General features: G+C 51.0%; 1 protein-coding gene across 2 annotated transcripts in view; it reads right to left on the bottom strand.

Annotated features, from left to right (window-relative positions):
- Positions 1-22,615, bottom strand: part of LOC147104998 (lysine-specific demethylase 9-like) — a 97,610-nt gene extending 74,995 nt beyond the window's left edge. Inside the window, exons 1-2 of one of the 2 annotated variants that reach the window (XR_015081665.1) lie at positions 22,260-22,615; positions 1,726-2,396 (exon numbers count right to left, since the gene is read on the bottom strand). Coding sequence is in view for 1 of the 2 variants with exons in the window: in XM_086010994.1 (XP_085867120.1) it covers positions 1,726-2,396; positions 22,260-22,572 (984 nt within the window). In the remaining variant the exon portion in view is untranslated. The remainder of the gene's footprint in view (positions 1-1,725; positions 2,397-22,259) is intronic. The other variant, XM_086010994.1, reaches the window with a different exon arrangement.
- Between the last annotated feature and the right edge of the window lie 533 nt (positions 22,616-23,148).

The raw sequence follows: 23,148 nt of genomic DNA, 5'->3' as shown, positions 1-23,148 counted from the left end.
AACCTGGACCTGCTGGAGTCGTACTGCCAGACTTGGGCCCTGACAATAAATCCCCAAAAAACCAAAGTCCTTGTGTTCCAGCAAAGATCCAAACAACATGGACCCACAATAAATTTCACAGTAGGAACAACCAAAATTGAACAAACCACTCACTACACATACTTGGGCTTAAAAATCAGTTCTACGGGAAACTTCAAACTGGCTGTGAATGAACTGAAAGGGAAAGCAAGAAGGGCTTTCTATGCCATCAAAAAATCAATCCAAATAGAAATCCCAATTAGCATTTGGCTCAAAATTTTCAAATCAGTAATTGAACCAATTGCACTCTATGGCAGTGAGGTCTGGGGACCACTAACACAACAAGATTTTGCAAAATGGGACAAACACCCAATTGAGATCCTACATGCGGAATTCTGTAAAAGTATCCTCCGGACTCAAAGGAAAACAGTAAACAACGCATGCAGGGCGGAACTAGGCCAATACCCATTAATAATCACTATCCAAAAAAGAGCCACCAAATTTTGGAATCACCTACAAATGAGCAACCCCCAATGCTATCACTACGACGCCCTGAAATGCCAAGAGCTGACCATAAAGAAGAATACCCTCAGTCAACTAGTCCTGCGACTCAGTAAAGTAACTAATAACAATACTAACAATAACCAGTCCCAGGACAGTGACAGGGTAACACAAAGAATTCGACCCAAAACAATCGTCGCTAAGCAAAAGGAAAAATATCTGTCATATTGGGCAGAAACAACAAAAACCCAAAGCAAACTCAATTGCTACTTGGCCCTAAACAGACAATACAACATAGCTGATTACCTGACCATGGTAAAGGATAACAAACTGAGAAGAACCTTGACAAGGTACAGACTTAGCGAACATAGCCTAGCGATCGAAAAAGGCAGACACAGGCAGACCAGGCTGCCAAGAGAAGACAGGATATGCTCTCACTGCAGTCAGGGAGTAGTTGAGACAGAGATGCACTTCCTCACAGCCTGTGGAAAATATCAGGGCATCAGAGAGAATTTCTACCAAAAATTCTCACAAATATGCCCCGAATTCAGAAATCTGACTGACAACCAAAAACTCCCATTCCTACTGGGGGAGGAGAGAAGCTGTGTAACACTGGCAGCACACTATGTTACAGCTTGCCATGAACAGAGGGACAACCAGTAAACTAAGACAAGAGTATATTGTATATTTATAAACTCAGGGATCTACCTGTTTATACACTGTATGAATGGAACCGCGTTTATGTGTTCAACCATAAATGTATTTTGATGCTTTGGCAACATAAGATGTACCTTATCATGCCAATAAAACGATTTGTATTTGTATTGTATTGTATTATTGATTGCTAACAGCCAGAATGGGTAATTTTTAATGAATTGCTGGTGACGAGATTTTTCTGCACCATCATTTTAACACGTGGTCTTCTTCTGGACTCCCAAGCATCAGTTCCCAGGTCTCTTTATTTCGTAAGAATTAGGAGCAGGGGGAGATGATACAGCCCCCCGAGCCTGCTCCGACATTTCGACCTCAACTCCACTTTCCCGCCCAATCCCCATATCCCTTGATTCCCCATGACTCCAAAAATCTATTGATCTCAGCCTGACTGAGCATCCACAGCCCTTTGGGGTAGAGAACTGCAAAGACCACTTCACCGTTTTAATAACTGATTATAAATAAGAGGAAAGGACACAAAGCATGAATCCTTACCTGAGTGCGAAAGTTTGAGATGGTCGTAGTTTCTATATCCTTCTTCCCCAGTATTTCCATTTTTACTGGAGTGTTGGGGAAGTTGAAAGCAAAATAATCCAGAAAGTCTGGCAGATAGGCGGCCGCTCCGTGTACGATGGCCATCACGTAGTGCGCCGCGCTCTTCTCGTTCTCACTGAAAGTCAACGCAAGAAATTCCTCAGCAAACCTCTCCATCTCCACAGGAGACAAGAAAGAGAGCTCGTCCATGTAGGCGTGGAGCACCGGTGCACCACCGTTCGGCTGATGCTCCACGTGAATGAAGGGGGCAAATTTGGAGGAACTTGTCCACGAGAGCCCCTTCCGTACACAGTGGTCTCTGTGCGAGAGGTATGGGAACTGTGCGCCCGAGGGGATGGTACAATGGCTCATTTGCAGATCCAACCTGCCAAACTCTTCGACATGCTCAACGGCGGCTTTGTTGATCACACTCGACTCATCGGAGGAACCGTGCCCCAACGTATCCAGGTCGACGCGGGTCAGCCCCGCACAAGTCGTCTGCACCTCCTTGCTGTACATTTTTAGCCGCCTCGGTCGCTCACCTTCCCGATGTTTCTTTTTCTTCTTTTTCTTCGTTTTTTTGCCCAGGTATTCATCTGCTCGCCGGCTTTTCCCATTTTCATCGGAGCCACCTGTGACCGGGAATAAATTCCGAGATTGCATCAAATCCATACTCCACAACTAGATACACCCTGATCAAACTTATATAAAGCACGGGCAGGAAACCCCACCCCTCTCACAGGCCATGTATAACCTACCCAATCATGCACTCAACCCCCATCCAATCAATGTCACGAGGGAAGGGTCAGCTTCAATACTCCCTGATCTCCAAAGATAACCAAGGAAAGCTCCATAATCCATCTATCCTGACATTTCCACTGTTCAGCCCTGGTCTGTTAGCCTCCTTAGATATTTTCCACATCCCAACAACTGTTTCATGGAGTATTTCATCGCCTCTCTCTACACCGAACCCGATACCCTCCAATCCACATTATTGGATTGTTTTTTTAAATATGGAGAGGACATTGCCTCAATCTACACATGGACAACCAGTGTTTAAAATAGCCCGTGTGTTGCTTTGTGTGGTTTAAGCAGAATACACAACGGATTAGGAGATACTATCTACTTTGCACGAATGCTTAGAACTCATTCATGACTTTGTTGTTCAACAATACATCCAAACCCAACTCATCAGGTATCCATTACAAGGTTTTGTAAAGACAGAAATCAACAGGAACGTAGGAATGACCTGATTATGTGTTACTGAGCCCTGTGAAACGGGCCCGCCTGTTTATATGAAAGAAAAGACTTGCATTTATATAGCGCCTTTAACGACCACCGGACGTCCCAAAGTGCCTTACAGCCAATGAGTACTTTTTGAAGTGTGGTCACTGTTGTAATGTGGGAAACATGGCAACCAATTCGCTAACAGCAAGCTCCCACGAACAGCAAGGTGATAGCCAGGTAATCGGTTTCTAGGGATAAATATTGGCCAGAACACCGGGGCAAACTCCCCTGCTCTTCTTCGAAATAGTGCCATGGGATCTTTTACATCCACCTGAGGGGGCATCCAAGAGACGGCACCTCCGACAGTGCGGCACGCCCTCAGTGCTGCCCTGGAGTGTCAGCCTAGATTTCTGTGCTCAAGCCTCGAGTGGGACTTGAACCCACGACCTTCTGACTCAGGATAGGGCGCTGCCCACTGAGCCACGGCTGACACTCAACCCCCATTTCACCCAAAGGCTACACTTGTGTCTAGACTCACCATGTGCAATGCCACAGGTGAGTGACTAGCAGAGTATAAATTTCTTTTAGTTGAATACTGAATCTGGCAGCAGCACTCAAATTAGCATGGCTCAACACAACAATCAGGAAATCGTCAAGAAAAATGTAAGCCACAGTTTATATGACATCAGCGGAAAAGGCAGCAATATGAGTAAAATGTAATTTTTAAAAATGGGCTGTGTCATCACTCAGGGTTTATAGGTCATAACCTCAACATTGTTTATCGGAATAAACCGGCAGCTTAATATATTCTAACTGTGAGCACAACGCACACTATTGGGAGAGGCGCCAGGATCATTTACATTAGTTTAAAGGCTGCCAACTTTTCAGGGCGGGAGCCCGCGCGCGCAAGGGGGTGGGGGGGGGGGGAGAAGAGAGAGAGAGGGGGGGGGCGGGGGAGAGAGAGGGGGGGCGGGGGAGAGAGGGGGGGGCGGGGGAGAGAGAGGGGGGGCGGGGGAGAGAGAGGGGGGGGCGGGGGAGAGGGGGGGGGCGGGGGAGAGAGGGGGGGCGGGGGAGAGAGGGGGGGCGGGGGAGAGAGGGGGGGGCGGGGGAGAGGGGGGGGGCGGGGAGAGAGGGGGGGGCGGGGGAGAGAGGGGGGGGCGGGAGAGAGAGAGGGGGGGGCGGGAGAGAGAGGGGGGGGCGGGAGAGAGAGAGGGGGGGGCGGGAGAGAGAGGGGGGGCGGGAGAGAGAGGGGGGGGCGGGAGAGAGAGGGGGGGGCGGGAGAGAGAGAGGGGGGCGGAGGGAGAGAGAGAGGGGGGCGGGAGAGAGAGAGGGGGGCGGGAGAGAGAGGGGGGGCGGGAGAGAGAGAGGGGGGGCGGGAGAGAGAGGGGGGCGGGAGAGAGAGAGGGGGGCGGGAGAGAGAGAGGGGGGCGGGAGAGAGAGAGGGGGGCGGGAGAGAGAGAGGGGGGCGGGAGAGAGAGAGGGGGGCGGGAGAGAGAGAGGGGGGCGGGAGAGAGAGGGGGGGCGGGAGAGAGAGGGGGGGCGGGAGAGAGAGGGGGGGCGGGAGAGAGAGGGGGGGCGGGAGAGAGAGGGGGGCGGGAGAGAGAGGGGGGGCGGGAGAGAGAGGGGGGGCGGGAGAGAGAGGGGGGGCGGGAGAGAGAGGGGGGGCGGGAGAGAGAGGGGGGGCGGGAGAGAGAGGGGGGGCGGGAGAGAGAGGGGGGGCGGGAGAGAGAGGGGGGGCGGGAGAGAGAGGGGGGGCGGGAGAGAGAGGGGGGGCGGGAGAGAGAGGGGGGGCGGGAGAGAGAGGGGGGGCGGGAGAGAGAGGGGGGGCGGGAGAGAGAGGGGGGGCGGGAGAGAGAGGGGGGGCGGGAGAGAGAGGGGGGGCGGGAGAGAGAGGGGGGGCGGGAGAGAGAGGGGGGGCGGGAGAGAGAGGGGGGGGCGGAGAGAGAGGGGGGGGCGGGAGAGAGAGGGGGGGGCGGGAGAGAGAGGGGGGGCGGGAGAGAGAGGGGGGGCGGGAGAGAGAGGGGGGGCGGGAGAGAGAGGGGGGGCGGGAGAGAGAGGGGGGGCGGGAGAGAGAGGGGGGGCGGGAGAGAGAGGGGGGGCGGGAGAGAGAGGGGGGGCGGGAGAGAGAGGGGGGGCGGGAGAGAGAGGGGGGCGGGAGAGAGAGGGGGGGCGGGAGAGAGAGGGGGGGCGGGAGAGAGAGGGGGGGCGGGAGAGAGAGGGGGGGCGGGAGAGAGAGGGGGGGCGGGAGAGAGAGGGGGGGCGGGAGAGAGAGGGGGGGCGGGAGAGAGAGGGGGGGCGGGAGAGAGAGGGGGGGCGGGAGAGAGAGGGGGGGCGGGAGAGAGAGGGGGGGCGGGAGAGAGAGGGGGGGCGGGAGAGAGAGGGGGGGCGGGAGAGAGAGGGGGGGCGGGAGAGAGAGGGGGGGCGGGAGAGAGGGGGCGGGAGAGAGGGGGCGGGAGAGAGAGGGGGGGCGGGAGAGAGAGGGGGGGCGGGAGAGAGAGGGGGGGCGGGAGAGAGAGGGGGGGCGGGAGAGAGAGGGGGGCGGGAGAGAGAGGGGGGCGGGAGAGAGAGGGGGGCGGGAGAGAGAGGGGGGCGGGAGAGAGAGGGGGGCGGGAGAGAGAGGGGGGCGGGAGAGAGAGGGGGGCGGGAGAGAGAGGGGGGCGGGAGAGAGAGGGGGGCGGGAGAGAGAGGGGGGCGGGAGAGAGAGGGGGGCGGGAGAGAGAGGGGGGCGGGAGAGAGAGGGGGGCGGGAGAGAGAGGGGGGCGGGAGAGAGAGGGGGGCGGGAGAGAGAGGGGGGGCGGGAGAGAGAGGGGGGGCGGGAGAGAGAGGGGGGGCGGGAGAGAGAGGGGGGGCGGGAGAGAGGGGGGGCGGGAGAGAGGGGGGGCGGGAGAGAGGGGGGGCGGGAGAGAGGGGGGGCGGGAGAGAGGGGGGGCGGGAGAGAGGGGGGGCGGGAGAGAGGGGGGGCGGGAGAGAGGGGGGGCGGGAGAGAGGGGGGGCGGGAGAGAGGGGGGGCGGGAGAGAGGGGGGGCGGGAGAGAGGGGGGGCGGGAGAGAGGGGGGGCGGGAGAGAGGGGGGGCGGGAGAGAGGGGGGGCGGGAGAGAGGGGGGGCGGGAGAGAGGGGGGGCGGGAGAGAGGGGGGGCGGGAGAGAGGGGGGGCGGGAGAGAGGGGGGGCGGGAGAGAGGGGGGGCGGGAGAGAGAGAGAGGGGGCGGGAGAGAGAGGGGGCGGGAGAGAGAGGGGGCGGGAGAGAGAGGGGGCGGGAGAGAGAGGGGGCGGGAGAGAGAGGGGGCGGGAGAGAGAGAGAGGGGGCGGGAGAGAGAGAGGGGGGCGGGAGAGAGAGAGGGGGGGCGGGAGAGAGAGAGAGGGGGCGGGAGAGAGAGAGAGGGGGCGGGAGAGAGAGAGAGGGGGCGGGAGAGAGAGAGAGGGGGCGGGAGAGAGAGAGAGGGGGCGGGAGAGAGAGAGAGGGGGCGGGAGAGAGAGAGAGGGGCGGGAGAGAGAGAGAGGGGGCGGGAGAGAGAGAGAGGGGGCGGGAGAGAGAGAGAGGGGGCGGGAGAGAGAGAGAGGGGGCGGGAGAGAGAGAGAGGGGGCGGGAGAGAGAGAGGGGGCGGGAGAGAGAGGGGGCGGGAGAGAGAGGGGGCGGGAGAGAGAGGGGGCGGGAGAGAGAGGGGGCGGGAGAGAGGGGGCGGGAGAGAGAGGGGGCGGGAGAGAGAGAGAGGGGGCGGGAGAGAGAGAGAGGGGGCGGGAGAGAGAGAGAGGGGGCGGGAGAGAGAGAGAGGGGGCGGGAGAGAGAGAGAGGGGGCGGGAGAGAGAGAGAGGGGGCGGGAGAGAGAGAGAGGGGGCGGGAGAGAGAGAGAGGGGGCGGGAGAGAGAGAGAGGGGGCGGGAGAGAAAGAGAGAGGGGGCGGGAGAGAAAGAGAGAGGGGGCGGGAGAGAGAGAGAGGGGGCGGGAGAGAGAGAGAGGGGGCGGGAGAGAGAGAGAGAGGGGGCGGGAGAGAGAGAGAGAGAGAGGGGGCGGGAGAGAGAGAGGGGGCGGGAGAGAGAGAGAGAGAGGCGGGAGAGGGGGCGGGAGAGAGAGAGAGGGGGCGGGGAAGAGAGAGACTCGGAAATCTTTCCATCCTTCCCAAAGCACAAGCCAGTACTTCTGCTTCTGAGAAGGTCAGACAGTGAGATCTGGATGCATGTCAAGGCTTGGATACGCATGTATGGATTGTGCAACGAGTATCTGTCACCAGCACAAGTAGTGTCCCTTACATTCACATTGATTTTATTTCTGGGCACGCCTGCACTTCCTAAAATTGTGTCCAAAACCATCACGTTTGAATTGTTACGGTTCGGCTACTGTGCAAAATGGATCTTGTATGAACAAAGGAAAAAAATTGTTAGCTAAAATATCGATGAACCTTTTATACTCAGGGTGCCCTGAACCCCTTTGCAGGGTTGCTGAAAATCATTAATAAGTCGGAATCTTTAGAACGGACAAGGTTTATTCTGGAGAAGCGGGATCTCTCAATGCTAGTTTAGTGCAGGCTATAATCAGGCACAAAGCTGATGTTACAGTCAATATGCATTCTGCTCATTGGCGCTCAACATTCAGAATTTTAAACAGGAGCATGTGCTCACTAACAGCAGCTGGTTACTAGCAGGCAGAATGAGACGACGTTGGATACCAGGACTCTATCCACGGTTTGCATTAAGTGCAGAAGCTGTATATTATAATAATCTGGCCCTTGGCTAACTTCCTCAGGAAGCTGGGGGGTGGGAACAGGCAGGTGGGCGAGATCTCAGGACAGAATAAAAATGGCAAGACATTTGGCTGCCATATCCCAGGTCCCACTGGCTGTGCAAAACAGTGCACAAAACACACCTGCATTAGGGTACACAAGTTTCATAGAGGTCAGTTGTGATTGTTAGCCAGGTGTGAATATCTTTTTTGAATTCATTCACGGGATGTAGGCGTCGCTGGCATTTATTGCCCTTGAGAAGGGGGTGCTGAGTTGCCTTCTTGAACCGCTGCAGTCCGTGTGGTGAAGGTACTCCCACAGCGCTGTTAGGGAGGGAGTTCCAGGATTTTGACCCAGTGACGATGAAGGAACGTCGATATATTTCTAAGTCAGGATGGTGTGTGACTTGGAGGGGAACTTGGAGGTGGTGGTGTTCCCATGCGCCTGCTGCCCTTGTCCTTCTAGGTGGTAGAAGTCGTGGGTGTGGGAGGTGCTGTCGAAGGAGCCTTGGCGAGTTGCTGCAGTGCATCTCAGCCACAACACCGATGATCTGGCCAAATTCCACAATGTTCCTGTAACAAGGTCATTACCAGATTTAACAGGTAGTGACAATGCAGCTACATCAATCTCTCGTGTTTGAGCTTCCAACCCTTTAAGGGTGCAGGTGTACACGAGGAGGCAGCTCTTTCCGGTTTGACAGACATGTATTTGGCCTTGATCTTCCTCCCTGTCGCAACCCACTGGTTCTGACTAAGAACTGGGCCAAAGGGTGTGTGAGAGTTGGCGCGGACTCCGCTGCAACTCACTGGACTGGCCGTGCTTTACCTAGGACTTGACATTGTAAAATTCTTTCCTTTCACTTTGTGGTTAACGGGAGAAGTTTGCTTCTGTTAGCAGGTCAGTGGTGGGATGCTGACTGTTGATGTCTGGGGTGTACATGCATTTAAATAACAGTTCAGCATCACTTAGTGAAATTTCCAGCTATAAGCATTTGAATTGAAGCTAACGTAACATTTGAATAATGCACCGTACACTGTTCTTTGTACTGTTCTTAATCAGTGTGTCTCTGGTAATGAGCGGATTTAAAAACCTTCCATTTGCTGAGGATAGGCACCGCAGAATAGCAGTGCAGCTCCTTAAACAGCAGCATGGTACTCTGTCATTTTCTAAGCTCAAATGAAATCTCCCCTGCATCACACAGCATCTGATATGACGATCAGTTTTTGAGGTTGATGTAATTATGTGAGTTGGAGCCAATTTAAAGAGCAAATACTCGTCTGTCAAACTGGGAAGAGCTGCCTCCTCGTCTACACCTGCACCCTTAAAGGGTTAGAAGCTCAAACACGAGAGATTGATGTAGCTGCATTGTCACTACCTGTTAAATGTGGTAATGATCTTGTTACAGGGACTTTGTGGATTCTGGCCAGATAATCGGTGTGGCTAAAAAATTGAAACCTTGGCAAGAGTCAAAATTTGACCCTAATTAGACCCGCATGCGACACCCCCTCGAGCGATATCCTACTGAATGGGACCTCCAATTTCTGGCCTCTTGTGCATCCCCGATTTCCATCACTCCACCATTGGCGGCCGTGGCTTCAGCTGCCTGGGCCACAAGCTCTGGAATTCCCTCCCTAAACCTCTTCAAAGATGCTCCTTAAAACCTACCTCTTTGACCAAGCTTTTGGTCACCTGTCCTAGTATCTCCTATGTGGTTCGGTGTCAAATTTTGTTTGGCAACGCTCCTGTGAAGCGCCTTGGGATGTTTTACTACACTGAAGTTGCTAAAAATCAGCTGTGGCTCAGTGGATAACACACTCCCCTCCGAGTCAGAAGGTCGTGGGTTCAAGTCCCACTCCAGAGACTTGAGCACAAAAATCTAGGCTGACGCTCCCACCGCAGTACTGAGGGAGTGCTGCACTGTCGGAGGTGCCGTCTTTCCGATTAAATGTTAAACCGAGGCCCCGTCTGCTCTCAGTTGGACGTAAAAGATCCCAGGGCACTATTTCGAAGAGGAGCAGGGGGAGTTCTCCCCGGTGTCCTGGGCCAATATTTATCCCTCAATCAACATCAATAAAACAGATGATCTGGTCATCATCACATTGCTGTTTGTGGGAGCTTGCTGTGTGAAAATTGGCTGCCGCATTTCCCTACATTACAACAGTGACTACACTTCAAAAAGTACTTCATTGGCTGTAAAGCGCTTTGGGACGTCCTGAGGTCGTGAAAGGTGCTATAGAAATGCAAGTCTTTTCTTTTGTAAATGCAAGTTGTTTTTGCAGCTCTATGTTGCTGCTCACACTCCAGTCAGATGGAGGAGAGCTATTTCCATAGGTGGAGACACTCTGCAATCTTGCTACCTCAGCCATGACCAGTTGGATTGAATGTGCAACTCAGTCAAGGTTTATTTCTCTTGTTTGTAGACGGTTACCAGGGTTTCAAGCGTGGTCGACTTTGACCAGATAACCAGAGTGCCTCAGAGTGCTGCACGTTTTATTACCAGGCAGCGGCCGGCACGTACTTTAAATAATCCTTTGCACTCGAGTGTAAATGTAACGCAGCTTGGTGGAAACACAGGAGGGAAAGGGCAAGTTTATGTTCGAAAAAGAAAAATGATTCCGAATGAGACGGCAGCGACATGAGGCAGAGCAGGTGCTTTGAAAGATAAATGCACATTTGGTACAAAATCAGTTAACAATCTACTCCCAACACACAAGCTGATTTTGAACAGCACTGTATATGAACTGAAATCTCAAAAAACCAAATACTCGGCAGCCATGGGAACACAGAAATCCCAGAGCTGTCAGCAGAGAAAGTTAAACCTAACCCCACACTAAGCAAGCTGCCTCCTTGCCATCTACACCAATCTACATTAAAAAATTCATTCACGTTATAAAAACTAGAGAACGCGCCACACTCATCTCAGCTGTGATATTTTCATCATTTTCAACTCCCTATTTTGCTCCTTAAGTCAGTTATACAATGGCTAGCCCTGTAATACACAAATGTGATTACATTGCAATATTTCAGTCTGACCTACAGCTTGTAACAGGAGCCTCGTGCAGTGTTAACGTCGCAAACTTTACTGTTTCCCCATTATTAAGCAGTACATAGATCACTCGTGTGTCACACAACCCAACTACACCACCTGCATACAATGCGCACACACTAATCCACAAAATACAAATCACAGGGCTGCACAAAGACTCGACAACCTCCACTCTCTCAAGGGCAGATTGATGATAGACCCGGCAAGGAAACCAGGCTAGGCAAACCGCTGCAAAAAAAAAGCCCAGCTTTTCTCTCCATCTCTCCCCAACAACATATGCACAGATTAGTGAAACGAGTCCTTTTCTATAGGCAGATGTACCTCTGCACTCCAACTAAAGCAGTGTAACTTGAATTTATATAGCACCTTCAACGTAGAAAAAATTCCCCAGATGCTGCACAGAAGCGTAATCAGACACAAACAAACATCGCGCCAAAGGAGATTGTTGATGGGGCACCCAAAAGTTGGTCGAAGAGGTGGGTTTTAAGCAACATCTTAAAGGAGTAGAAACAGAGGTGGTTAGGGAGTGAATTCCAGGACGTGGGGTCTAGACAGCTGAAGGCACGGCCTCCAATGGCGGGGATAGGGGGTTGGGGAACGACACAAGGTCAGAGGAAACAGAAGATAGGAGCAGGAGGAGACCATTCGGCCCCTCGAGCCTGTTCCGCCATTTAATGAGATCATGGTTGATCATCCAAATTCAGTACCCTGTCCCTGCTTTCTCCCCATATCCCTTGATCCCTTTAGCCTTAAGAAATATATCTAACTCCTTCTTGAATATATTTAATGAATTGGCCTCAACTGCCTTCTGTGGTAGAGAATTCCACAGGTTCACCACTCTCTGGGTGAAGAAATTCCTCCTCATCTCTGTCCAAAATGGCTTACCCCTTATCCTTCGACTGTGACCCCTGGTTCTGGACTCCCCCGCCATCGGGAACATCCTTCCTGCATCTAGTCTGTCTAGTCCTGTTAGAATTTTATAAGTTTCAATGAGATCCCCTCTCATTCTTCTAAACTCCAGTGAATATAAGCCCAATCGACCCAATCTCTCCTCATACGTCATTCCTGCCATCCCAGGTATCAGCCTGGTGAATCTTCGCTGCACTCCCTCCATGGCAAGATCATCCTTCCTCAGATAAGGTGACCAAAACTGCACACAATACTCAAGGTGTGGTCTCACCAAGGCCCTGTACAACTGCAGCAAGACATCCTTGTTCCTGTACTCGAATCCTCTCGCTACGAAGGCCAACATACCATTTGCCTTCTTAACCGCCTGCTGCACCTGCATGCTTACCTTGAGCGACTGGTGCACAAGGACGCCCAGTTCTCGTTGCACTTCCCCTTCTCCCAATCTATTGCCGTTCAGATAATAACCTGCCTTCCTGTTTTTGCCACCAAAGTGGATAACCTCGTATTTATCCACATTATACTGCATCTGCCCAATCACCCAACCCGTCCAATGCAGAGATCTCAGAGCGTTGTAGGGATGGAGGAGGTTACAGAGATGGGGAGGAGTGAGGCCATGGATGGATTTAAACACAAGGTAGCGAATTTAAAATTTGGGGCGTTGGGAGACTGGGAGCCAAAATAGGGACAGGAGGAGGCCAGTTAGCCCCACGAGCCTATTCCGCCATTCAATGAGATCATGGCTGATCTGCATCTGAATCCATCCACCCACCTTGGCTCCTCATGGTTTAATACTCTTGGTTAGGGAAATTCCGACAATCTCAATTTTAAAATGAATTGTGCTAGCATCTACTGCTTTGTGTGGGAGTGGGGCCCACACTTCTACCACCCTGTGTGTGAAGAAGTGTTTCTCAACTTCTCTCCTGAATGGCCTGGCTCTGATTTTAAGGTTATGTCCCCCTTGCCCTAGACTCCCCCACCAGCGGAATCTAACCTATCAATTCCTTTCAAAATTGTAAAAACCTCAATCAAATCACCCCCTAACTTTCAATAATTCAGGTAATGCAAGCCTAGTTTATGTAGGTGAGCAGGACTTGGTGCAGGACAGAAGATGGGCAGCAACGTTTTGGATGAGCTGAAGTTTATGGAGGTTGGCGAATGGGAGGCCGGTCAGGAATAGTCGTGTCTGGAGGCTCCAGCAGCAGGTGCACAGTAGAGTTGGGCAACAGTAGGTACATATTTTAGGCTTAGAACATACTGGTGCATACACTGTCCACCGAAGGGTGTCTGTGCCCAGGCATCCGGTCAGACCCCTGCTTGCAAACTGCAGAAGCACCAGAATATACAGATCACCACTGACACACACAGCCAGGAGAAAGACAGAAAAGCACTCCCATTCCTACAGCACCTTTAACAACCTCAGGACATCCCAAAGCACTTTACAGCTAATGAACAACAACTTGTATTTATATACAGTAGCTCCTTTAACATAGTAAAACGTCCCAAGGTGCTTCACAGGAGTATTATAAGACAAAAAATTTGACATCGATCCACATAAGGATAAATTAGGGCAGGTGACCAAAAGCTTGGTCAAAGAGGGAGGTTTTAAGGAACGTCTTAAAGGAGGAAACCGAGGTAGCGAGATTTAGGGAGGGAATTCCAGAGCTTAGGGCCCAGGCAACAGAAGGCACGGCCACCAATGGTGGGGCGATTATAATCAGGGATCCTCAAGAGGGCAGAATTAGAGGAGCGCAGATATCTCGGGGGGTTGTGGGGCTGGAGGATATTACAGAGATAGGGAGGGGCGAGGTCATGGAGGGATTTGAAAACAAGGATGAGAATTTTGAAATCGAGGCGTTGCTTAACCGGGAGCCAATGTAGGTCAGCGAGCACAGGGGTGATGGGTGAACGGGACTTGGTGCGAGTTAGGACATGGGCAGCCGAGTTTTGGATGACCTCAAGTTTACGTAGGGTGGAATGTGGGAGGCCAGTCAGAAGTATGTTGGAATAGTCAAGTCTCGAGGTAACAAAGGCATGAAGGTTTCAGCAGCAGATGAGCTGAGGCAAGGGTGGAGACGGGCGATGTTACGGAGGTGGAAGTAGGCGGTCTTTGTTATGCTGGGGACATGTGGTCGGGAGCTCATTTCAGGGTCAAATATGACACCAAGGTTGCGAACTGTGTGGTTCAGCCTCAGACAGATGTTGAGAGGGATGGAATCAGCTAACATGGGAGCCAGAAAAGGAAGTTGGGTGGTCAACAGTTTGGTGTTAATAGGGTCGAGGGAGCAGGAGGTGAGTCTCAGACAAGATGAGCGCAGAGGTCAAGAGGGGAGATCGGATGTGAGTTCAGGGCTAGAGCAGGGCAGAACCTTAGAGGAAGTTTGGCCCAGTGGGCTAGGGGAAGGAAGGGAAGTGGCAGAGGCAGCTGAACGGATGGTCTCAATCTTAGAGACAAAGAAGTCCATGAGCTCCTCACACTTGTTATCGGAGGCGAGGGTGGAGGAGATGGGAGAGGGGTTTAAGACGGTTAGCAGTAGAGAATAGGAGCCGGGGATTCTGGAATAGTGAGCAATTTTGGCAGACGAGAGCTGGGCCCGATAGTGCTTTATGTGGTCCAGTCAGATCTGACGGTGAATGGCTAAACCAGTTGTCCGCGTCTGTCCCCCTTGGGCTTAAGGGAGCGAAGATAAGAGCCGTACCAGGGGGGAACGGGCAGGGTGAGAGAGGGTAATTGTTTTTAATAGGGACTAGGGCGTCAAAGTGCTTTTGAAGTGTAGTCACTGTTGTAATGTAGGAAACGCGGCAGCCAATTTATGCACAGCAAGCTCCCACAAACAGCAATGAAATAAATGACCATTTGTTTTAGGTGATGGTTGAGGGATAAATTTTGGGCAGGACTCCCCTGCTCTTCTTCAAATAATGCCCTGGGATCTTCTATGTCCAGCAAAGAGGGAAGACGGGGCCTCGGTTTAATGTCCCATCCTAAAGGCGACACCTCCGACAGTGCAGCACTCCCTCAGTACTGGCACTGGGAGTGTCGGCCTGGGTGGGTTTTGAACCCACAACCTCCTGACTCGGAAGCAAGCGTGCTGTCCACTGAGCCCGGGTTTGGAAGGAGAGGCTAGAATTGTGGTAATGGGTATTTTATGGTTGGCACCATACTGAATTATATCTTGTACGATGATCAGCTAAAATAAAGCAGCATGGTCGCTCACCGCCCACCTCTCCATTCACACTGCTGTGATGCAGAAAGGGCCCCACAGTGATGCGGTAGTCAAGGTTCTCTGCAGCCTTGTGCTCTGCTGCATCTGTGAAAAGTAGGATTATTTCCCCATTTTAGGGTTACACAACAGTCAGAACTGACAAATAACTGGGGCTGTCTGAAATGTCCAGGAAGCATTGCTTGCTTGCAATGGTCTGATTCAAGAAAGACATTTAAACTTCAAACCTGATATATCCTTCATGGAAACCAAATCTTTAAAATTTGTTACAATTCTGACTCCTCAAATGACGAGATGTGTAACATAGAAGATAGGAGCAGGAGTAGGCCATTCGGCCCCTCGAGCCTGTTCCGCCATTTAATGAGATCATGGCTGATCATCCAAATTCAGTGCCCTGTCCCTGCCTTCTCCCCATATCCCTTGATCCCTTTAGCCTTAAGAAATATATCTAACTCCTTCTTGAATATATTTAATGAATTGGCCTCAACTGCCTTTTGTGGCAGAGAATTCCACAGGTTCACCACTCTCTGGATGAAGAAATTCCTCCTCATCTCTGTCCTAAATAGCTTACCCCTTATCCTTAGACTGTAACCCCCTGGTTCTGGACTCCCTCACCATCAGGAACATCCTTCCTGCATCTAGTCTGTCTAGTCCTGTTAGAATTTTATAAGTTTCAATGAGATCCCCTCTCATTCTTCTAAACTCCAGCGAGTATAAGCCCAATCAACCCAATCTCTCCTCATACGTCATTCCTGCCATCCCAGGTATCAGTCTGGTGAATCTTCGCTGCACTCCCTCCATGGCAAGAACATTCTTCCTCAGATAAGGTGACCAAAACTGCACACAATACTCAAGGTGTGGTCTCACCAAGGCCCTGTACAACTGCAGCAAGACATCCTTGTTCCTGTACTCGGACCCTCTCGCTACGAAGGCCAGCATACCATTTGCCTTCTTAGCCGCCTGCTGTACCTGCATGCTTACCTTCAGCGACTGGTGCACAAGGACACCCAGGTCTCGTTGCACTTCCGCTTCTCCCAATCTATTGCCATTCAGATAATAATCTGCCTTCCTGTTTTTGCCACCAAAGTGGATAACCTCGCATTTATCCACATTATACTGCATCTGCCTTGCATCTGCCCAATCACCCAACCTGTCCAAATCATACTGGAGTTTCTCGGCATCCTCCTCACAGCACACACGCCCACCCAGCTTTGTGTTGTCTGCAAACTTGGAGATATTACATCTAGTTCCCTTGTCTAGATCATTAATATATATTGTGAATAGCTGGGGTCCTAGGACCGATCCCTGCAGTACCCCACCAGTTTGCCACTCGGAAAAAGACCCGTTTATTCCAACTCTTTGCTTCCTGTCTGCAACCAGTTCTCTATCCAAGTCAGTACCTTACCCCCAATCCCATGTGCCTTAACTTTACACGCTAATCTCTTGTGCGGGACTTAACGAAAGCCTTCTGAAAGTCTAAATACACCACATCCACTGGTTCTCCCTTATCTATTCTACCAGTTACATCCTTAAAAAATTCCAGTAGATTAGTCAAGCACGATTTACCTTTTGTAAATCCATGTTGACTTTGTCCGATCCTGTCACTGTTTTCCAAGTGCTCTGCTATTACATCTTTTATAATGGACTCTAGCATTTTCCCCACTACCGATGTCAGGCTTACCGGTCTATAATGTTTTCTCTCTACCACCTTTTCTGAACAGTGGGGTAACATTAGCTACCCTCCAATTCATGGGAACTGTTCCAGAGTCTATAGAATTTTGGAAGATGACCAGCAATGCATCTACTATTTCTAAGGCCACTTCCTTAAGTACCCTAGGATGTAGATTATCAGGCCCTGGGGATTTATCGACCTTCAATCCCGTCAATTTCCCTAACACTATTTCCCTACAAATACTGATTTCATTCAGTTCCTCCCTCTCATTAGACCCTATGCTCCCCGACATCTCTGGGAGGTTATTTGTGTCCTCCTTTGTGAAGACAGAACCAAAGTATGTATTTAATTGATCTGCCATTTCTTTGTTCCCCATTATAAATTCCCCTGCTTCTGACTGCAAGGGACCTACGCTTGACTGCACCAATCTTTTTCTCTTAACATATCTATAAAAGCTTTTACAGTCAGTTTTTATGTTCCCTGCAAGCTTACTCTCGTACTCTATTTTTCCTTTCTTAATTAATCCCTTTGTCCTCCTTTGCTGAATCCTAAGCTGCTCCCAATCCTCAGGTTTACTGCTTTTTCTGGCCAATTTATATGTCCTCTCCTTGGATCTTATGCTATCCCTAATTTCCCTTGTTAGCCACGTTTGAGTCACCTTTTTTATTTTATTTTTATGCCAAACAGGGATGAACAAATTCTGTAGTTCATCCATGCGATCTTTGAATGTTTGCCATTGCCTATCCACCGTCAAACCTTTGAGTAACATTCCCCAATCAATCCTACCCAACTCACGCCTCATACCATCGTAGTTTCCTTTATTTAAATTCAGGACCCTAGTCTCTGAGTCAACTACTTCACTCTCCATCTTAATGAAGAATTCTATCATATTATGATCGCTCCGCCCCAAGGGGCCTCGCACAACAAGACTGCTAATTAATCCTTTCTCATTACATAATACCCAGTTTAAGATAGCCTGGTCTCTAGTTGGTTCCTCGACATATTAGTCCAGGAAACCATCCCATATACACTCCAGGAATTCCTCCTCCACAGTATTGTTACTAATTTGGTTAGCCCAATCTATATAAAACAAAAAAGGTGACTCAACCGTGACTAACGAGGGAAATTAGGGATAGCATAAGATCCAAGGAGAGGACATATAAATTGGCCAAAAAAAGCAGTAATCCAGAGGATTGGGAGCAGTTTAGGATTCAACAAAGGAGGACAAAGGGATTAATTAAGAGAGGAAAAATAGAATATGAGAGCAAGCTTGCAGGGAACATAAAAACTGACTGTAAAAGCTTTTATAGATATGTGAAGAGAAAAAGATTGGTGCAGTCAAGCGTAGGTCCCTTACAGTCAGAATCAGGGGAATTTATAATGGGGAACAAAGAAATGGCTGACCAATTAAATACATATTTTGGTTCTGTCTTCACAAAGGAGGACACAAATAACCTCCCAGAAATGTCGGGGAACATAGGGTCTGATGAAAGGGAGGAGCTGAAAGAAATCAGTATTTGTAGGGAAATGGTGTTAGGGAAATTGATGGGATTGAAGGCCGATAAATCCCCAGGGCCTGATAATCTACATCCTAGGGTACTGAAGGAAGTGGCCCCAGAAATAGTAGATGCATTGCTGATCATCTTCCAACATTCGATGGAATCTGGAACAGTACCCATGGATTGGAGGGTAGCTAATGTTACCCCACTATTCAAAAAAGGTGGTAGAGAGAAAACGGGGAATTACCGGACATCGGTAGTGGGGAAAATGCTAGAGTCCATTATAAAAGATGTAATAGCAGAGCACTTGGAAAACAGTGACAGGATCGGACAAAGTCAACATGGATTTACAAAAGGTAAATCGTGCTTGACTAATCTACTGGAATTTTTTGAGGATGTAACTGGTAAAATAGATAAGGGAGAACCAGTGGATGTGGTATATTTGGACTTTCAGAAGGCTTTCGATAAGGTCCCACATAAGAGATTAGCGTGTAAAGTTAAGGCACATGGGATTGGGGGCAAGGTATTGACTTGGATAGAGAACTGGTTGGCAGATAGAAAGCAAAGAGTTGGAATCAACGGGCCTTTTTCCGAGTGGCAGGCAATGACTAGTGGGGTACCGCAGGGATCGGTCCTTGGACCCCAGCTATTCACAATATATATTAATGATCTAGACAAGGGAACTAGATGTAATATCTCCAAATTTGCAGGCGACACAAAGCTGGGTGGGCGTGTGTGCTGTGAGGAGGATGCCGAGAAACTACAGGATGATTTGGACAGGTTGGGTGATTGGGCAGAAGCGTGGCAGATGCAATATAACGTGGATAAATGTGAGGTTATCCACTTTGGTGTCAAAAACAGGAAGGCAGATTATTATCTGAATGGCAATAGATTGGGAGAAGGGGAAGTGCAACGAGACCTGGGTGTCCTTGTGCACCAGTCGCTGAAGGTAAGCATGCAGGAGCAGCAGGCGGTTAAGAAGGCAAATGGTATGTTGGCCTTCATAGCGAGAGGGTTTGAGTACAAGAACAAGGATGTCTTGCTGCAGTTGTACAGGGCCTTGGTGAGACCACACCTTGAGTATTGTGTGCAGTTTTGGTCGCCTTATCTGAGGAAGGATATTCTTGCCATGGAAGGAGTTCAACGAAGATTCACCAGGCTGATACCTGGGATGGCAGGAATGACGTATGAGGAGAGATTGGGTCGATTGGAGTTGTACTCGCTGGAGTTTAGAAGAATGAGAGGGGATCTCATTGAAACTTATAAAATTCTGGCAGGACTGGACAGACTAGATGCAGGGAGGATGTTCCCGATGGTTGGGGAATCCAGAACAAGGGGTCATAGCCTAAGGATAAGGGGTAAGCCATTTAGGACAGAGATGAGGAGGAATTTCTTCTCCCAGAGAGTGGTGAACCTGTGGAATTCTCTACCACAGAAGGCAGTAGAATTAAATATATTCAAGAAGGAGTTGGATATATTTCTTAAGGCTAAAGGGATCAAGGGGTATGGGGAGAAAGCAGGGACCGGGTACTGAATTTGGATGATCAGCCATGATCGCATTGAATGGCGGAGCAGGCTCGAGGGGCCGAATGGCCTACTCCTGCTCCTATCTTCTATGTTTCTATATGTAGATTAAAGTCACCCATGATAACTGCTGTGCCCTTATTGCACGCGTCTCTAATTTCCCGTTTAATGCCATCCCCAAACTCCACATTACTGTTTGGGTGTCTGTATACAACTCCCACTAACGTTTTCTGCCCCATGGTATTTCTCAGTTCTACCCATACAGATTGTTGCCGGGGAATTTGCAGACTGTGGGTTCGAGTCCCACTCCAGAGACTGGAGCACAAAATCCAGGCCGACACTCCCTGTGCAGTGCTGAGGGAGTGCTGCACTGTCGGAGGTGCCGTCTTTCAGATGAGACAACTTGCATTTATTTAGCATCTTGAACATAGAAAAACACCTCAAGGTGCTTCACAGGAGCGATTATCAGACAAAATTTGACACTGAGCCACATAAGGAGATATTAAGACAGGAAAGAGGTTGTTTTAAGGAGCGACTTAAAGGAGAGAGAGGCGGAGATTTTTAGGGAGGGAATTCCGGAGCTTAGGGCCTCAGCAGCTGAAGGCACAGCCGCCAATGGTGGAGTGATTAAAATCAGGGATGTGCAGAGGCCAGAAATGGAGGAGTGCAGAGATCTCGGAGTGTTGTAGGGCTGGAGGAGGTTACAAGAGATAAGATGGGGCAAGGCCATGGAGAGATTTGAAAACAAGGATGAGAAATTTAAAATCGAGGCATTGCCGGACTGGGAATCGTCTCTCCATCAGCAATATAAGCCATCAGAAGCACTAATGTTTTCTACTTTTTGGCAAAGTGCCGGATCTCATACAAACAAGAGAAGGTGCTTTGCACTCACTATCGCCCAACATCACTAAAACAGGTGTTCTAGTCATTATCACATTGCGGTTTGTGGGAGCTTGCTGTGCACAAATTGGCTGCTGCGTTTCCCACATTACAACAGTGACTACGCTTCAAAAAGTAATTCAATGGCTGTAAAGAGCTTTGGGACGTCCTGAGATTGTGAAAGGCGCGATAAAAATACAAGTTCTTTCTTACTTTTCTTGATGCAGCTCCTTCAGTCACCGGGAGCGGAACAACCACCATTACAAACTGCGTCTACAGTTCGCTGTCTTCAGTTGCCACACTTCAATATAAAGAGAGTTTGTTTCCACAGCACCACAATTCGACAGTAATTACCACCTTGCAAATTCCAAACAGCCCTAACCTGAACAAAAGGAATCCTCAACCCACAATCTCTATTCAATAACCCCGCTCCTTACCGTGAACAACGTGTCAAGACAAATTTGTTTTAGTGATAATTAAATCCCTTCAACGAAACATACCACCAAAAGATAAAAGATTTCCTTTTCTACTTACAAGACAATTCATTTATCACATGCTACATGCAGGATTTTACAGTAAACGGCAGATTATTTTTTTAATGAGCTCAAGGCCATTACTGTTAAACACCCCTTTGGATAAGAATCAAAAAGAATCACCGACAGTTGATACCTGCACAAACCGAGCCTAAAACAGGACAAGGCCCCCGATACAATGGAATGTCATTGAATTTATATCGTGTGTTTCGTATACTCACAACGTCCCAAAGTTCTTTACAGCCAATGAAGTACTTTTGAAGTGTCGTCACTGTTGTAATGTAGGAAACGCAGCAGCCAAATTGTGCACAGCAAGCTCCCACAGACAGCAAATGACCACTTTTCAGTTTTGTGAGTGCTAGTTTAGGAATAAAGTTTCCAAACGTCTAATCTCGGATTCAGTTTGAGAAGTTGTCTAAAATCCTCAATCTAATCCTTGGTTTCTAGTGTCAGCCGTGGTTCAGTGGGCAGCACTCTCGCCTCTGAGTCAGAAGGCTGTGGGTTCAAGTCCCACTCCAGAGACTTGAGCACAAAAGCTAGCCGGACACTCCCAGTGCTGTGCTGAGGGAGTGCTGCACTGTCAGAGGTGCCGTCTTTTGGATGAGACGTTAAACCGAGGCGCCGTCTGCCCTCTCAGGTGGATGTAAACTGTCCCAGGGCACTATTTCGAACAAGAGAACAAATTGGCGGCCGCGTTTACTAAATTACAAAAAGCACTTCATTAGCACTGTAAAGATCATCCTGAAATCATAAAAGCGCGACAGAAATTTAAGTCTTTCTTTTGTGCTAACACCCTGCGTGAGATTTTGCGGGGTGCGGGGGGCCGTTCTGCCGCAGGCCCAGAGTGACCCTCAAGGCAGCTCACCCTCAGCACCACACCGAGTGCCAGCCCACATCAGGGGCTCAGGTCCCAGGAGGGGGGCTTTAACCCATGATGCTGATCACTGGTGTGGGGCTAGGGAGGCACTGCCCGGGGGGAAAGGGCAGTGCTGCCCACTGGGATAGGGGGGGGAAAGGGGGGAGGGGGAATATGTGGGGGGGGGGGGGAAGAGAGAGGGGGGAAGGGGGGAATATGTGGGGGGGAGGGGGGAATATGTGGGGGGGGGTTGGGTGAACGTGTTGGGATATGAACGGGGGGGAAGGGGGGGAGAACGGGAGGGGGAGGGGAGAGGGGGTAGGGGGTGTGTGAATGGGGAGGGTTTGAATGGCGGGTGGGTGGGTGGGGGTGAGTGAGGCCTCTCAGTGACCCCGCCCCCTCCCCGGGCTCTTTACCTTTGGGCGGCGGGCGGCAGTCGCTGTTCTCCCTCGGCGGCCGGCGCTTCTTGTCCTTGTCCCGGTGCAGGTGCCGATCCTTCGGGCTCTTGGCCTTGGGGAGCGGGGCCGGGGCGGTGGCGGGCCCGGGGGCTGCGGCTGGCGGACACAGCGAGCAGCGGGCGGGAGGCCCGGGGCTGAGGCCAGGCGGGGGCCCGGACCCGGGGCGGTGGTGGTGGGTCTTGCTGCGCTTGGCGGGGCGCGGGCCGGGGCCGGGCCCGGGGTTCGGGTCGGCGCTCGGCGCCTTCAGGCGGACCAGGCCGAGCTGCGCCATCGCTAACCGGCAGTGACGTCCCGGCCGGAAGTGCCCGACGGACTGAGGGGCGCGGGCACTACCGGAAGCGGGGCAACGGGGCGGAAGTGGCATCACGGCGAGGGCGGGCCAGCCTTTTCCCCCGCGGCGGTGGAACCGGTCCGGCGCCATCTTGGGTGAGGCAGGGCCGGCTCGGCGCCATCTTAGGTAAGGCAACAACCACAACCTTCATTTACATAGCGCCTTTCACTTGGTAAAACCTCCCAAGGCGCTTCACAGGAGTGATTATAAGTCAACAAAAACTGACAGCCAAACAGGTTGGTTTTAAGGAATAACAACAGAAAATGCTGGAAAAACTCAGCAGGCCAGGCAACATCCGTGGAGAGAAATTAGAGTCGACGTTTCGGGTCAAACCCTTTTTCAAAACTGGAAAGGAAATGAAATAGATTGAAAGGCAGGGCTGCGCGAGAACAAAAGAAATGAAGAAACATTAAGAGGTATTCAAAACCAGACGAGATAGTGAGACGGTTGGTTTTAATGAGCATCTTGAAGGAGGAGAAAGAGGTGGGGAGTCTTAGGGTGCGAATTCCAGAGCTT

Source organism: Somniosus microcephalus, chromosome 18, assembly GCF_052327205.1.
Source record: "Somniosus microcephalus isolate GS21.2 chromosome 18, FLI_Smic_1.0, whole genome shotgun sequence".
In the NCBI taxonomy this organism is placed as follows: domain Eukaryota; kingdom Metazoa; phylum Chordata; class Chondrichthyes; order Squaliformes; family Somniosidae; genus Somniosus; species Somniosus microcephalus.
Note: the sequence above shows the minus strand (reverse complement) of the source record. Positions and strands in the feature narration are given on the sequence as shown.